This window comes from Bos grunniens, chromosome 14 (genome assembly GCF_055505025.1).
Source record: "Bos grunniens cultivar Pamir isolate PY7600 chromosome 14, Bosgru_T2T1.0, whole genome shotgun sequence".
NCBI lineage: Eukaryota > Metazoa > Chordata > Mammalia > Artiodactyla > Bovidae > Bos > Bos grunniens.
Window position 1 is genome coordinate 83,664,066 of NC_141178.1, and position 17,384 is coordinate 83,681,449.

A 17,384-nucleotide genomic window follows, 5' to 3' on the forward strand; every position below is an offset into this window, starting at 1 on the left:
AGCCTAAGCCAGCTTGGGCCGTACGATAGGTCAGAATCCCTCCCGCCGTCCCCACCCCACCCTCAGGCAATCAAGCCGAGCTTACGGGCTCAAGTGGAGTCAGGTGCCTCGCCCCATCCCCTGGAGGTACCTTCCTCTCCTCCCCGAACCCCTCCCTGCTCCCCCTCCCCTATTCTCCCTTGACCTTACGTCCACCCGGGTGCCCACACCGGCAACTGGCTGCTGATAGCTGCCTCGCTGCCACTGGAAAGAATGGGAGGCGACAGACTCGGAAGTGTCCATACGTACTTTATTCGCACAAAGTGTTTTCATCTCTCGAGTCCATGCGTCAGAGCGAGTCTTTGGCCGGGCTGCCGGTACCCAAGCCTCGAGACCACCGGACCCAGGACCTTCTCCCAGGGGGACACCGGGCCTCGGCAGGGCTGGGATTTTTTAATAATAAATAAAAACTCAACTCTAAAAAATATATATATATATAAACTGGGGATAAATTAAGTTTTACAACGATTGGAACCCAAAATTCCAAAATGGAAAATGTACAGAGTCTAGGTACCTCTGCCTCCCTATCCTCACCCTGCCCGCGCGCGCTCTGGACTAGAGGAAGGACAGCCTCTGGTGCCCCTCTGGTCCCCCGCTCTGGGCTCCTGCCCTCTCATCTGCTGCAGGTTTTGGACGGGGATAGGGCAGGATTCGCTTTTTGGTCAAAGCCAAGAAGGTGGAGAAGAAAATGAAGGAATGATAGCAACTTGTCTGCAGAGGATGGGGGAGGACGACTCAGAAATAAATAGCATTTGGGTTAAGATTATGTCATTAGCAAATTTAGTTCTTATATCTTTCGCTCTATTTATATCTCTATACACAGGCGGGTTGGGATGCGGGATAGATTCTGAATTTATAGTTACACGAAGAAAAAATATTCTCGCCCCTCCCCCACCCTGCCCCAAGAATGCCTGCCCAACCCTGCCCCCCACCCCGGAGGACTTTGGCTTGGAGGCTCCTTCCCGCCCAGAGAGCCTACTGGGCCCTGGACCGGCCAGACTCTGCTCTGGTGGTGGACAGCCCAGAGCCCTGGAGACCCCAAATTCCTGTGCAGTCACCACGCTGGAAGCAACGGGTGGCGGGCGGGGGGGGGGGAGGGGGGGCGGTGCCGCGGGTGTAGGGTAGGGGGCGGGAGAAATTGGGGAGGGTGAAAGTCGAAGACGAGGAGACCCCCAGGGCAGAGGGAGGGCAGAGGAAGGGAGGGGTAGCCGGGCTGGACCAGCCTGAGCACAGCACCCAGCCAGACGGCTTGCCCCAGGGAGGGCGGCTTGTGCTCTCCGGCCGGCCGGGAGGGGCAGTGTCACTTGGCTCCAGGAAACAGAAGGCACTTTCTCGAGACCGACCTGCGGCTGGCGATGGGCGGGGTCGCGCCTAAAGAACCAGCCAGAGGCCGGGGGCGGGGCGGAGGCGCCCTTCCCTCCTCTGCCCCGGCTGCGCCTTCAGGCCGAGGGCCAGGGTGGGGGAGATGGGGGTTCCAGGGCTGGGGCGGGCATGGGCGGAGCCGGCATGCTACCTCCGCGTCTGGGGCATCCCCTCCCCCCTCCCCGCGTGCCCCCCTGCCCAGGCGCACCCGGGCAGGCTCTGTCCCCACCCTCGGTCCCTCGGTGCCCACGCGCTATAGCACGCCCTCCATGAAGCTAGTGTCCAGGTGCTGGATGAGCACGCGCAGGAAGGACATCTCCTTGCGAGTGTTCTCAAAGATGACCCGCGGGTCATCTGAGCGGCAGCGCAGGCAGTTGGGCGCCATCACCATGGCCAGGTTGCTGACGTCCATCTTGGTGATGGCCACATTGGCAGGCTGCACGAACACCTGCGGGGGAGCGGCGAGTGGGCCCGAGCCGGGCGCGGAGGGGGCGGGGCGCAGCGCGGAGGGGGCGGGGTGCCAACCGCCTACCTGGAGGAAGCGGATGAGGTAGCACAGCACCAGGCGGTTGATGCGGGGCAGCGCGTGCACCACGGCCACGGCGGCCTCCGGGCTCTCGTAGTGCGCGATGCACTGCTCATAAAACTCGTGCGGGATCAGGGGCTCCTCCAGCTCCCGGTACCACAGCTTTAGCAGCGACGCTGGGAACGCAGCGCGGGGTGTTCAGCCATGTGGGGCCGTTGGGGACCGGCAGCAGCAAGGGGTGAACCGGGCCGTGGGGGGCGGTGATTGTGTGCTGGCGCCGAGGGGGCAGGACCAGACTGGAGGTGTCCACACAGTGGTGTGGGCTACCTGGCTGGAAGCCAGTGGGCTCCTAGTCCTGACCGTCAGGACTGACCCCAAGCGTGGGGACACTGTCCTGAAGGACATGCAAGTGTTGTAGAGAGGATTTATCAGGAGGGCTGTACAGCCACTCTGAGCCATGGAGACTGACCAATGACAGTGGATCTCTGCACTGGAAATGGATCAGAGGGCTGCCCCTTCTGCATGGGAAGCAGTGAAGGCTGAACCATTCCAGCTGCTCCTGCTGACGGGGCTGGGGGCTCACCTGGGACGTGGGGGTCCTCCAAGCCTGTAGGCACCTTCCACTGGTCCACCTGTAGCTTCAGGGCATTCACTTCATCGATGTCCCCAGGTACTCTGCCGAGCACATGGCAGGTCTCAGGGAGGAGGAGCTGGGCTTCCTCCAGGTCAGGGCTTCATGACCCCTCTCTGCCCGAATGACCTCCTTCCTATCGGAGGGGAGGTGTGGCTGGGGTCCCCTGCCCCAGGCCCTCATCCTGCAGTTGACTAGCCCCATGCAGATCCCTTCCTCAGAATGATCCCTGAGGCCCAAACCCACAAGCTTGTTTCCCCAACTGTCCTGGGCAGGTGAGTCATGACGGCAGGTGACTGGCCATGTGCCACCCCCATGGGGCAGGGCTATCATCTCCATGCACAGGTGAGGATCCTTTGCTGAGAGTTGCTGCATCTTTCCTGGCCCTGCCCATGGCTGTTGTCCAAGTGCCCTCTGGGGCCCTGGTGGCCATTTCTGAAGGATTACTGTCCCAGACCAGCTCCCCTGCCTGGGTTCAGGCATGATGTAGTTCAGGGGGAACAGTCCTATGCCCAGCCTCTCCATTTGCTCCAAGGTGCCTCTCTCCGGCATGCTGGCCTCTTGGAAGTGCTCCTCTGAGGCAGGGACCCAGTGCCCAGTGGCCCTGACTGCTCAAGACTGGTGGAGACACCCAAGGCCCCCACACCCTGGGCCCAGGTTGCAGGGCACCTGAAGATGCCTTCCGTCTGGTCGCCGTTGAGTGCGAGCACCTCCTCCGACAGTCGGGTCTGCACCCAGGGCAGCTGCCGATCAGGGTAGCGCTCCTTCTGCATACTCATGACCTCCTGCAGCGCGCTGCCAAACATGGACGGGCTGAAGACCGCATTCTTGGCATGTCGGATCTCCTCTACGTTGGGCTTCTTCAGCCCCTGCAAAGGCAGCCCAGCACTCTGTGCCAGTGTGGCCAAGCACCCAGCCCTCTGTCCCCTGACACCCCTGCAAGGCCTACCCCTGGTTCACCCGCCTCTCCTGTGAGCCCCAGGCCTCTGCCTAGCCAGAGCACCCCAACTCCCTGGCCCCAAGTCAACACGGCGGCTTCCTGTTGGGCCACCTACAGCACCGGAAGCTCCAAGTGACACCCTCTGCCCTGTGAGAGGTTGAAGGGTGAGCCAGTCACTTCACCTGCCCCCTTCCCAAGTCTGCAGTCCCACCTCCCGCTGGACTCTGTCTGGGCCTCACCAGCACAGGGTGCCCGCCCACCTCTCCCTGGCAATGCAGGGAGTTCATACCTTCTTGGCCCCGGTTAGGGCTGCCTTCTGCAGCTTGTGGTAACAGTACTTGGCATATGTGCTTATTGCCACCCCTGGAAAAGAATGGTACCAGTTGGCTTGGTGTGGACATGTAGGAGCAGGGGCTGCAGGCCAACCAGTGACTGAGAGGAAGCAGCAAGAGGGGCAAGGAGAAGTGGCTCTTGTAAGAACGTGGGCACCCAGGGCCTTACTCTCCTGGGCTGTGCTTTGAAGTAAACCTATGTGGAAGGGAAGGAGGCACTGCCCTCCCCTCCAGAGGAGCCAGACTGCAGAAGGAAGCCCTCTGCCAACCCACCCAACCCTCCCCCTAGCGAGTAAGGGCAGGCTGGGGGTGCGGTGTTTCCCTGGAGAAGTGGCAGGCCGGATAGGGCAGGGCCTGGGGAACCCCTGAGAAGGGGGATTTCTGTGTGCAGCAGGCCTGTGGGCACTCGGCACCCACTGCCCAGGGTCACACAGGACGGAGCTCTGGGTTGGCTGGACTGCAGGCCTTCTTGTAGCTCTGATTCCAGCAGGAGGCCGTGGGCAGCTCAGGGAGAGGCCTTAGCCTGCAGGGTCCCATGCCCATGTGGCTGAAGGCTGCCTGGGTGGGAGTCAGGGAGAGGGAGGTGCAGGGCCTGGCTCATGTGAGAGGGGGATAGTGGGAGTGGATGCCCCAAGTCCTGAACCTGGTTTCGCTGGGAGGGCAACGCTGGGCAAGAACCACTCAGGGCTCTGCCTGAGGGCTGAAGGTGATGGGAGGATGGGTCTTTTTTCTCAAGGACAGAGGCTTTCTAACTGGTGGTCATGGAGGGCGGCAGAGCCAGCAATCCGAGAGCAAGGCCTCGAGCACCTTGGCTGGGGTCTTTCCAGATTTGAAGGGAGAGGGGCTAGGAGGAGACCTAGTCCAAGGAGGGTCTGAAACGTGGGCACATCCTTCCTGGCCCAGGCAAGCAAGGGAAGGAGCAACAGGACAGAGGAGCCACCTGGGCCGGGCTGTCCGGGCCACAGACAGAGGGGCTGGACCATGTGCCCCCAGGCTCAGGTCAGGCCCCTTCCCTGTAAGACTCTGCCTCTGCTGAGTGCCACCTGCCTAGGGGCCTCTGGACCCAAGCCTCAAATCCAAACACAGAGTCTTTTTCAAAGGAAGCAGTTTCTTGAGATGTCTGAGGACATGGGGCTCCTTGAACCTCAGTGTGAAGAACACAAACATGTCTCATCCACAAAAACCTTTTCATTTCTAGTTATCACGGAACAGCTGTCGTAACTGGTGACGGAGTTCTATTTTAGAGGAACCAGAATGAAAATGAATGTTTCTTCTAGATGTTTAAACCCTGAAGAATCTGGTTCAGGTCCCTGGGGACCCACAGACCCCTGGCAGAGACCCTAGCTGCTGCCTCCCATTAGCCCACTTGGAACACAGCGCTTGGAATCTTCCACCCCTGGCCCATGTGGCCCACATGGGCAAGCTCTGGGCTCAGGGAGAAGGGATGGCGCTCAAGCAGAAGGAACCTGGGCTGCACCCTGAGCACTGGGAGCACCTGGCAGCAGCGCTCCCGCTCCCCATCCTGGGTGCAAGCCCCCTCTCCCTTGGGTGACTGCTTCTGTCCCTGGGCTTGGGGCCCACGGGCAGACCTGCCCCGCCCTCCTGCCACAGGTCTCATGGGGCTTCCTGCACCTCTCACCTAGGGTTGGTGGTGCAGCCCTTCCTGGCCTGATTCCGTATCTGCAGGACGGGGACGGGTGCCCATTAAGGGCCGACCTCGGAATCTGGCAGAGTGAGGACTCAACTGAGAACCACCACTGCTGGAGTCCCAGGGCACATCCTCCTGGGCCAAGACTACGGGGTGTTTGCTCAGTGCCCAGCGTCCAGCCCAGGGAACCCTCTGGAAGTGTGGGGGGACCCTGCTCTGAGCCCCATGTCCAGCGCTCAGCCCAGGGAACCCTCTGGTGGTGTGGGGGACTCTGCTCTGAACCCCGCGTCCAGAGGCTGACAAAGCAGTTCTCCCAGAGCCTTGCTGCTGTGCCAGGGCCCAGGCCATGAACCTCAAAGGCCACCAAGTGTGGCCAGAACCTGCTGCCTCTTGGCACATGCTCTGCAGGGTCCCAAGGGTCTGGCTCCCTTCTCTGACCCACTCAGGGCTCCGATCACCCCCAACCCTGCTCATGGCTGCACTGCTCTTGTGGATTGGCTTGGGCAGGAGCTCAGGACCCCACCTGCTCCTACCCACGACAACAGTGGCTCAAGGGTGCCCTGGAATCCCAGATGGCAGCTGCCTCCTTTCTCCTGGCACAGGCAGCAGCCAGCCAGGCACTTCCCAGAGGAAGAAGAGTGGGGCAAGTGCGGGTAACTGGGTGTAGGCAGGCTGGGAGCTAGTCCCAGGATATTGGTGCCAAGAGGGGCAGTTCACGGCACAGCAATGCACCACTGGCTCTCCTGGTGGGGGAGGGTACACAGCCTTGAGCTAACAAGGCTTCCCTGGAGCTTGGGCAGGGGTGGGGTTCCTGAGCCAGGGCCCAGAAGGGCAGGGATGGGAATGCTGGGGGAGGGAGGCTGGGGAACCCCTGAGTGTGCTGGGGGCCCTGCCAGGGAACCGAGGCCCGGCTTGGCCCCCAGGGCACTCCCACACCAGGGGCTGCCTCCAGCAGGCCCCTCCGCACTGTGCGCCCAGCATGCACACCGGAGAGTGTCCCGAGCACCGCGGAAGCCGAGACAGGGCGGCGCGGCCTCTCCCAGGAAGCCCTGTCGACAAGCAGGCTTCAGCCCCCTCTGGAGGAGGCCTGGCAGTTAGTGCCCCCCGCACCCCAGCCCGGAAGTGGTTAGAGAGAGGGGGCCAGGCGGCCGAGCCGGAGAGCAGAGCTGTGCAGCGCAGCGCCCGGGGCTGCGGGAGAGGCCCTACCATCCGGCTCCTCAACATAAGGCTTGGGTTTCTTTCTCAACTTGGACTTCTTCTTAGTGTTCCTTTCCAGGAGCGCTTTCATGTGCTGGGTCACTGGGGAGCAAACAGAGGGTGAGGCCACAGAACACAGAGGAACACGAGCCCACACGGCCCCATGCGGGGCTGACCCCGGGTGGCTGGTGGGTGACGGCCCAGCCTGCGGGGCTCCTTGAGGGGTGAAGGCGAGTGTCCTGCTCACTCCCGGGACAGGGGTGGGTGTGAGGGCCTGTCCGGGCCACGTGGCTGGGGAAGTGCCAGCAAGATGCCCGCAGGCAGAGGGGAGGGACTGTGGTCAGCTCCTGACCCTCTGGCTGACAGGACGGAAGGGGTGGGGAGAACCCTGAGGAGGCCCCAGGCCAGCCGTGGGGTTCCTACATGGCTGAGGGGACGCTGAGCAAGGGGGGGCGCCGGGCTCCCCTCTCTGGCCAGTCGGGGCGCCTCCCACTCGGCACCGCTGACACAGCCCCTCCTCCCCCGTCCCATGCTCCAGAAGGAAGTTGGGGTGCACGGTCCACACTGAGGTGGGAGCTACCTCCCATCACGGTGGACCCTCTTACCTACATATATTATTTGTAATTCTTCTGGATGGGGAAGCTGTTATTTACCTAATTACACTTTGGGTTATAACCCAATATGCTTTATTCTGCTGTTCAGTGCTCCAGCTTTGGCCCCGGGAGCTGTGTTCTCTAACACAGCCCTGTGTCAACCCTCATCCCTTCCAGCACTTCCTCCCCTCGACAGACATCAGTGTGAGCAAACTCCGGGAGATGGTGAAGGGCAGGGAAGCCTGGCGTGCGTGCTGCAGTCCACAGGGTCACAAAGAGTCGCACACGACTTAGCAACCGAACAACAATATGTACATTCCCAACCCCACCCTTAGAATCAGTTGCTTCTCCAAAGAGCACTGGTTCTGTCTCATAGAAAATGCCAGAGACCAAGAGCTGTTGGTCAGCTGTGCTCACTTCTACGGGGTGGCACTGCCCTCGCTGACAGGGCTTGGGCAAATAAACAGGTAGCTAGGTGGGAGAGGCTGCCTTCTCTTCCCAGTTCAGAGTTTTTGTCAGGAATGGAATGCTGGATTTTGTCAAATGCTTTTTTCTCCACTTACTGATATGCTCATATGATTTTTTTTATTCTGCTAATATGACAAATCACAATGACTCATATTTAGAATGTTAAACCAACTTTCCCTTTCTTAGATAAACCCCACGTACTCAAGGTGCATTATCGTTTTAATATATTATTGAATTCAATTAGTCAAAAATACTGTTAAGTTTTTGTACTATGTTCATGAGGGATACTATCTGTGCTTTTTTTTTTTTCAAATTTTTGGTAATGTTCTTTTCTAATTTTGATACAGAGAGAACTGGGAGATAGTCCTTCCACTTCTGTTTTCTGAGTTGGTAAAGAATTGCTACACAAGCAAGCATTTGATAATTCTCTAGTGAGGCCATCTGGGCCTGGCATTTTCTTTGTGGGAGAGTTTTAAAGTCCTAATTTAATTTCTTTAGTAGATATATGATTTTTCTGAAATAGATAAGAAATAGAGGCCTTACAAATAGCTGTGAAAAGAAGAGAAGCGAAAAGCAATGGAGAGAAGGAAAGATATAAACATCTGAATGCAGAGTTCCAAAGAATAGCAAGAAGAGATAAGAAAGCCTTCTTCAGCGATCAATGCAAAGAAATAGAGGAAAACAACAGAATGGGAAAGACTAGGGATCTCTTCAAGAAAATCAGAGATACCAAAGGAACATTTCATGCAAAAATGAGCTCGATAAAGGACAGAAATGGTATGGACCTAACAGAAGCAGAAGATATTAAGAAGAGATGGCAAGAATACACAGAAGAACTGTACAAAAAAGATCTTCACGACCCAGATAATCACGATGGTGTGATCACACGACCCAGATAATCACGATGGTGTGATCACTGACCTAGAGCCAGACATCCTGGAATGTAAAGTCAAGTGGGCCTTAGAAGGCATCACTACGAACAAAGCTAGTGGAGGTGATGGTATTCCAGTTGAGCTATTTGAAACCCTGAAAGATGATGCTGTGAAAGTGCTGCACTCAATATGCCAGCAAATTTGGAAAACTCAGCAGTGGCCACAGGACTGGAAAAGGCCAGTTTTCATTCCAATCCCAAAGAAAGGCAATGCCAGAGAATGCTCAAACTACCGCACAATTGCACTCATCTCACACGCTAGTAAAGTAATGCTCAAAATTCTCCAAGCAAGGCTTCAGCAATATGTGAACCATGAACTTCCTGATGTTCAAGCTGGTTTTAGAAAAGGCATTGGAACCAGAGATCAAATTGCCAACATCCGCTGGATCACAGAAAAAGCAAGAGAGTTCCAGAAAAACATCTATTTCTGCTTTATTGACTATGCCAAAGCCTTTGACTGTGTGGATCACAATCAACTGTGGAAAATTCTGAAAGACATGGGAATACCAGACCACCTGATCTGCCTCCTGAGAAACCTGTATGCAGGTCAGGAAGCAAAAGAACTGGACATGGAACAACAGACTGGTTCTAAATAGGAAAAGGAGTACGTCAAGGCTGTATATTGTCACCCTGCTTATTTAACTTATATGCAGAGTACATCATGAGAAACGCTGGACTGGAAGAAACACAAGCTGGAATCAAGATTGCTGGGAGAAATACCAATAACCTCAGATATGCAGATGACACCACCCTTATGGCAGAAAGTGAAGAGGAACTCAAAAGCCTCTTGATGAAAGTGAAAGTGGAGAGTGAAAAAGTTGGCTTAAAGCTCAACGTTCAGAAAACGAAGATCATGGCATCCGGTCCCATCACTTCATGGGAAATAGATGGGGAAACAGTGGAAACAGTGTCAGACTATTTTTCTGGCTCCCAAATCACTGCAGATGGTGACTGCAGCCATGAAATTAAAAGACGCTTACTCCTTGGAAGGAAAGTTATGACCAACCCAGATAGCATATTCAAAACCAGAGACATTACTTTGCCAACAAAGGTCCGTCTAGTCAAGGCTATGGTTTTTCCTGTGGTCATGTATGGATGTGAGAGTTGGACTGTGAAGAAGGCTGAGCGCCGAAGAATTGATGCTTTTGAACTGTGGTGTTGGAGAAGACTCTTGAGAGTCCCTTGGACTGCAAGGAGATCCAACCAGTCCATTCTGAAGGAGATCAGCCCTGGGATTTCTTTGGAAGGAATGATGCTAAAGCTGAAACTCCAGTACTTTGGCCACCTCATGCGAAGAGTTGATTCATTGGAAAAGACCCTGGTGCTGGGAGGGATTGGGGGCAGGAGGAGAAGGGGATGACAGAGGATAAGATGGCTGGATGGCATCACTGACTCGATGGACGTGAATCTCAGTGAGCTCCAAGAGTTGGTGATGGACAGGGAGGCCTGGCGTGCTGCGATTCATGGAGTCGCAAAGTCGGACACGACTGAACGACTGATCTGATCTGATCTATTTCTTACTGAATGATCTTTGGTAGTCTGTGTTCTTAGAGGAATTTGTCTATTTCCTCTAAATTGTCAAAAATACTGACATAAAAGTTGTTCACAGTATTTTTTTTATTATCCTTTCAACATCTGTTGAATCTGTAGTGATATCATCTCTCGTTCTTGAAACTGGTAATTTATGTCTTTTTGTCCTGGTTAGTCTGTATGGAGGTTTGTTAATTTTGTTGACCTTCTCAAATAATCAGGTTTTTGTTTCACTGATTTTCCAGATGGTTTTTTCTGTTTTCTCTTTCACTGATTTCTACTCTAATCATCATTTCCTTTCTTCTCCTTACTTTTGGCATATTTCCTCTCTCTCTCCTTTCTAACATTTCTCAATGTAGGAGCTACGTGATCTATTTCCTAGTACAGACATTAGGTGCTGGAAGTTTCCCTCTAAGAACTGCTTTAGCTCCATCACACTAATTTTAACATGTTTTGTTTCTATTTTCTTTCAGTTCAAAATACTTTCTATATTCTCTTTTCATTTTTATTTGACCCATGAATTGTTCAGTATCATGTTTAGTTTCCAAATACTCAAGGATTTTCCAGGTATCTGTGTGTTGCTGATTGTCAGTTTAATTCCATTGTGGTTAGAGGACACACTTTCTTTGACTCATATTCTTTAACTTTTACTGAGACTTGCTTCATGGCTCAGGATATGGATTATTTTTAAAAAGTGGCTGACATTTGAGTCCAGATGCTCTAGGCTTCTCTGGTGGTTCAGACAGTACAGAATCTCCCTGCAATGCAGGAGACCTGGGTTCGATCCATGGGTTGGGAAGATCCCCTGGAGAAGGCAATGGCCACCCATTCTAGTATTCTTGCCTGGAGAATCCCATGGACAGAGGAGCCTGGTGGGCTACTGTCCATGGGGTCCCAAAGAGTCGGACACGACAGCAAATAACACACCCGCTCTGCGACCCAGATCCTTGAAGTGTGGCTGCTTTGTTTCTCACGCAGACCTCCAGCTACGCCCTCTGTTCTCAGCGCCACGGTCACTCCCACTTTCACACCACTGTGGAGGATGCTCGCCCCTGCTACTGAACTTCTCAGGCTTTGCCAACTGCTTCAACTTTTCAGCTTCCCCACCACCTGCTTGGGATCCATGTTTCTTGGTCTGCCAAATGAGTTTTTCACCACTTGTCCATTTGCTTTTCAGCTTCCAAAACATGATTGTTTTTCCTCTTCCCTCGTCTTTGTCCTGGTGGGTTTTAGTATTTTTATTATAATAAAATGTACATACCATAAAACTTGCCATTCTAACAATTTCAATTGTACAGTTCAGGTTATTAATCCTTTGTGTCACTGTGTCACCACCACCACCCACCTGCAGTGCTTCTTCCCCAGTGGAAACTACGACTCAAACAACTCTCCCTTTCTCCTTCCTTATAACCTACGGCACCGCTGTTCTGTCTCTCCGAATTTGACTGCTCCAGGGACACGTGGTGCTAGTGGTAAAGAATCCACCTGAAATGCAGGAAAGGCAGATTCAGTCTCTGGGTCGGGAACAGCCCCTGGAGTAGGAAATGGCAAGCCACTCCAGTATTCTTGCCTGGAAAATTCCATGGACAGAGGAGCCTGGTGAGCTACAGTCCATGGGGTCGCTAAGAGTCATACACGACTGAGCAACTAAACACACACAGGGAAGGACCTCATGGGTAGATTCATATATTTGTCTTTTGGGGTCTGGCTTAATTCACTCACCCTAATGTTTTCAAGGTTCATCTATATCGTAACCTGTGCCAGAATCTCCTTCCCTATTTAAGCTGAGGAAGGCTTTCTTACCTCTCTTTGCTATTCTTTGGAACTCTGCATTGAAATGGGTATATCTTTCCTTTTCTCCTTTCTTTTCGCTTCTCTTTTCACAGCTTTTTGTAAGGTCTCCTCAGACAGCCATTTTGCTTTTTTGCATTTACTTTTCTTGGGGACGGTCTTGCTCTCTGTCTCCTGTACAATGTCACGAACCTCTGTCCACAGTTCATCATAGACAAGAAAGCCTTCCTCAGTGATCAGTGCAAAGAAATAGAGGAAAATAATAGAATGGGAAAAACTAGAGATCTCTTCAAGAAAATTAAGAGATACCAAGGGAACATTTCATGCAAAGAGGGGCTCAATAAAGGACAGAAATGGTATGGACCTAACAGAAGCAGAAGATATTAAGAAGAGATGGCAAGAATACACAGAAGAACTATACAAAAAAGATCTCCACGATCCAGATAATCACAATGGTGTGATCACTCACCTAGAGCCAGACATCTTGGAATGTGAAGTCAAGTGGGCCTTAGGAAGCATCACTACGAACAAAGCTAGTGGAGGTGATGGAATTCCAGCTGAACTATTTCAAATCCTAAAAGATGATGCTGTGAAAGTGCTGCACTCAATATGCCAGCAAATTTGGAAAACTCAGCAATGGCCACAGGACTGGAAAAAGTCGGTTTTCATTTCAATCCCAAAGAAAGGCAATGCCAAAGAATGCTCAAACTACCACACAATTGCACTCATCTCACACGCTAGCAAAGTGATGCTCAAAATTCTCCAAGCAAGGCTTCAGCAATATGTGAACCGTGAACTTCCAGATGTTCAAGCTGGCTTTTAGAAAAGGCAGAGGAACCAGAGATCAAATTGCCAACATCCGCTGGATCACAGAAAAAGCAAGAGAGTTCCAGAAAAACATCTATTTCTGCTTTATTGACTATGCCAAAGCCTTTGACTGTGTGGATCACAATCAACTGTGGAAAATTCTGAAAGACATGGGAATACCAGACCACCTGATCTGCCTCCTGAGAAACCTGTATGAAGGTCAGGAAGCAAAAGAACTGGACATGGAACAACAGACTGGTTTGAAATAGGAAAAGGAGTACGTCAAGGCTGTATATTGTCACCCTGCTCATTTAACTTACATGCAGAGTACATCATGAGAAACGCTGGGCTGGATGAATCACAAGCTGGAATCTAGACTGCTGGGAGAAATATCAATAACCTCAGATATGCAGATGTCGCCACCCTTATGGCAGAAAGTGAAGAGGAACTAAAGAGCCTCTTGATGAAAGTGAAAGTGGAGAGTAAAAAAGTTGGCTTAAAGTTCAACATTCAGAAAACTAAGATCATGGCATCCGGTCCCATCACTTCATGGTAAATAGATGGGGAAAGAGTGGCTGACTATTTTGGGGGGCTCCAAAATCACTGCAGATGGTGACTGCAGCCATGAAATTAAAAGATGCTTACTCCTTGGAAGGAAAGTTATGACCAACCTAGACAGCATATTAAAAAGCAGAGACATTACTTTGCCAACAAAGGTCCATCTAGTCAAGGCTATGGTGTTTCCAGTAGTCATGTATGGATGTGAGAGTTGGACTGTAAAGAAAGCTGAGGGCCAAAGAATTGATGCATTTGAACTGTGGTGTTGGAGAAGACTCTTGAATGTCCCTTGGACTACAAGGAGATCCAACCAGTCCATCCTAAAGGAGATCAGTCCTGGGTGTCATTGGAAGGATTGATGTTGAAGCTCAAAGTCCAATACTTTGGCCACCTGATACGAAGAGCTGACTCATTTGAAAAGACCCTGATTCTGGGAAAGATTAATGGCAGGAGGAGAAGGGGATGACAGAGGATGAGATGGTTGGATGGCATCACTGACTCAACGGACATGAGTTTGAGTGAACTCCAAGAGTTGGAGACGGACAGGGAGGCCTGGCATGCTGCAGTTTATGGGGTCGCAAACAGTCGGACACGACTGAGCGACTAAACTGAACTGAACTGATTTAGGCTGAATAATACTCCACTGTATGTACAGATGACATTCTACTTTATCTGTTCATCCATCAATGGATACCTGGCTGCTTTCTACCTCTTGGCTGTTGTCAACATGGTGCTATGAACACAGGTGTGCAAATATCTATTCACGTCTCTGCTTTCAATTATTTCGGGTATTTACTCATAAGTGGAATTGTCGAGTCCTATACTAATTATATTTTTATCTTTTGAGAAATTGCCATTCTATTTTCCATAGTGACTGCAGTATTTCACATTTCCTTGCGAGGTTTCTTTTTTTGTGTTTAAAAGATTCCCTCACTGTTTTTACCATGAACTCAAGGTGGGATGCAAGTAAATGTACGTGTCCAGCCTGCTATCTTTACCCAGAGGATAAACGCCTGCTGCAGGCAAGAGGCGCTTGCACTGAGCGTCCCTCAGGGTGCTCCTGCAGGAGCTGCAGTTGGTGTGCTGTCGCCAAACCCCTGGGACACCTGTGCTGTCAGCATGCTCAGGGGGGTCCAGGGCACACAAGCTGTGAGTCACCTGGGGGTGGTTGGCACAAAGATGTGATCACATGAGACGAGGTTAAGCCAGGGGGGCAGGAGCTCACATGAACTTGGGTTCACTGTGCGGTACCTTGGTCCCTCGAGGTTGTGACCACACAGCAGACGTCACACATATGCTGGCAGATGAACTACAGCTTCTGAGGCCAAGGCAGGGAGCAGCTGGGTGAGGCCCCGCGTGCGGGAGCAGCTCAGCTTTGCCCTCACCACTGCTCCCGGGACAGACTGCATGTCCTTCCAGGCTCGTCCCCCTGGGCTGAGGGGGCCTGTCTTCCTGACCAGTGGCCAGCACCCACGTTCTCTCAAGGCCGCTCTTCTGTGCTGGTGCTCACCCAGGAGTGGGTCTCACAGCTGGAGACAGGGCTCTGACAGGAGGGCAACCCTGTGCCACTGATGTAAGACCAGACCCCACAGCCCAGACACGGGGCCCAGCTTGCAGAAGCACACAGACCCAGTGTGGTCTGTGGACAGAGACCACCGGGGCTGGGCAAGCATGGCTGCCGGGCTGAGCCTCTATTCCGCCTGGCTCCCACAGCACAGACGTCAGGCCAGAGGCTCACTGACCGCGGAGCCAGCGGCACTGTCCTGCTGGGCAGTGCCCGGCTCTGCACAGGCGCCCCGGCGAGAGAGGGGCCGGCCCCAAGCCTCTGGCCTCTGTCCACCGCTCACTCAGCTGTCACTCAGCAGCACTGCTGGAGCCCCGCAGGCTGCGTGCTAAGTGGTGGAAACACATTTCCAAACCTCCAGCTCACAGCAGGGACATTTCAAGTCCTTTTTGGAAGAGGCTGAGGTGAACCATGAAGCTACTGAAGGCCCACCTGCACCTGGGAAGGTCTGAGAGGACAGAGACAGACCCAGGGCGCCTGCCTCACCCCGGGAGCAACCTGGGGAGGCCTGTCTGTGGTGTTCAGGGATCATGCTTCCAAAGGTACACGCCTGAGTGAAAACGTCAAGGCTTCCGAGATGTGCTTCCCAACAGCTGGCGTGTTGGACGGTCCCTGTGCTTGACGCGCCTCCCAGGACCCACACTGCCTGCAGCCCTCCCCACTGTGTGCACGTGCCTCGGCACCCACGGCTGGGCAGGAGCAAGGCCCTGGTCAGGCCAGGCCAGGTGACCACTCGCCCCAAGCCATCTACAGCATGGAGGACACTCAGGAGCACAGGGTGGCTGACGGCTGCTGCACGGGCAGGTGCTCCTGCAGCCCCACCCTGGCGCTGGCCCAGGCCCAGGACGTGCACCACCTGGCTGGCAGGACTGTGGCCCAGCGTCCTCCCCACGCAGGTCAGGTCAGGGCCACACAGACCTGACACATGGCCTCCAGACGCAGCCTGCACTCGGCCCCAGGCAGCCGTCAGTAGGTTGCTGCTATGACGTTCCCAACCTCTGACCCCTGACACAGCTCAGGGCCATCTCAGTTCACAGCACCACAACAGCCTACTGGTCACCTCAGCCCTGGTGCTGGGCCAAGTGCCCAGCTCCTTGCTGCTCTCAGAAGCCCTCCTGAAATGGCCTCAAGGGACAGTGTGAGCCCAGCCGGGGTGGATGCAGTAAGCGCCCTCATTAGGCAGGGCCACTGGGATGGGGCCTCGGAGGGAGCAGACGCTGGCTGGTGGGGATGCAGGTGTGACATGCAGCCACATCTCTCAGCCAGCGGCCGGGACGGCGGCACACCTGGAGCGGCTCTCCTCAGGGCCTCTGTGCTGAGAGGGGATCCCTGAGGACCCTGTGTCCCTGTGGAAGCCAAGGGTGTGCCCTCGAGAGGCGGTGCCTGTGTGTGCCTGCTGCCTGCAGGCCCAGCACTGAGCCCAGGCAGGGGACCTGCCGCAGCCGCCCCTGAGCCAGTGGCAGAGCCAGTGCCCGCCTGGGCCATTCTTACCTTTGGTATCGTTGACAGGGTCCATGTGCCGGTAGATGTAGCCCTCCAGGTAGGAGTGGAACTTGGGCGTGGGTGGGAAGAAGGCCAGGCAGATGGCCATAAGCTCCCAGCCACGGGCCAGGCTCTCAAGGCGAAAGTTCTCGGTGGTCTGCCGGCACAGCTGGATGTAGAGCTCATCCCGCAGGCCCTGCACGCTCCAGCCTTTGGTGGCGATCTCCAGGGCCACGTGCAGCGGGTCTGCCTTGGCGCGCCGGTCGCCCATGTACATCTGAATCAACTTGAAGACCTCGCAGGCCTCTTTCTTCACGTGGCGGTCGCTGGTCACGATCATGGGCTTCTTGATGGACTCACTGCTCCAGGCCAGCATGTTGGCGATGGACACCTTCCGCCGGAAGAGGCCCTGTGTGTGGGTGTTGAAGTGCTTGGAGGCCCAGTTCTCGATGTCTGTCTCCGAGGACGGCTTGCGGAGCGTGAAGGTGGGGAACACGCAGCTGGCACTGGGCATCACACTCCGGGCCTGCCGGCTGCTCTCGAACTGGGCGCAGGTGCCAAGGTCCTCAGACTGGGGGACGGAGGGGCCCACATGAGCCAGTCAGTGGAGAAGTGTGGCCCCCACCCCACATAGGCCCAAACGCTGCTGGAGGAGAGAGGCCTGGGACTCAGCTCTGCCCACCTCATCCCAGTCTGCCCGCCTCAGTCCATGCCCGCCCTCCTCACCCCCGTCCGCCCACCTCACCCCTGTCCACCCACCTCACACTTGTCTGCCTGCCTCAGTCCATGTCCACCCTCCTCACCCGTCTGCCCACCTTGCCCGTCTGCCCGCCTCAGTCCATGTCCACCCTCCTCACCCGTCTGCCCACCTTGCCCGTCTGCCCACCTCAGTCCATGTCCACCCTCCTCACCCGTCTGCCCACCTTGCCCGTCTGCCCACCTCAGTCCATGTCCACCCTCCTCACCCATCTGCCCACCTCGCCCG

The 17,384-nt window shown here is 54.5% G+C and overlaps 1 protein-coding gene across 5 annotated transcripts in view; it reads right to left on the reverse strand.

Annotated features, from left to right (window-relative positions):
* Positions 1–272: 272 nt before the first annotated feature.
* Positions 273–17,384, reverse strand: part of ARHGAP39 (Rho GTPase activating protein 39) — a 58,420-nt gene continuing 41,308 nt past the window's right edge. For 4 of the 5 annotated variants that reach the window (XM_086337971.1, XM_086337976.1, XM_086337975.1 and 1 more), the window contains exons 6-12: positions 16,409–16,970; positions 6,685–6,777; positions 3,788–3,861; positions 3,228–3,427; positions 2,511–2,602; positions 1,934–2,103; positions 273–1,849 (exon numbers count right to left, since the gene is read on the reverse strand). In XM_086337971.1, coding sequence (XP_086194097.1) covers positions 1,655–1,849; positions 1,934–2,103; positions 2,511–2,602; positions 3,228–3,427; positions 3,788–3,861; positions 6,685–6,777; positions 16,409–16,970 — 1,386 coding nt within the window. In that variant the 3' untranslated portion in view covers positions 273–1,654. The remainder of the gene's footprint in view (positions 1,850–1,933; positions 2,104–2,510; positions 2,603–3,227; positions 3,428–3,787; positions 3,862–6,684; positions 6,778–16,408; positions 16,971–17,384) is intronic. The other variant, XM_086337974.1, reaches the window with a different exon arrangement.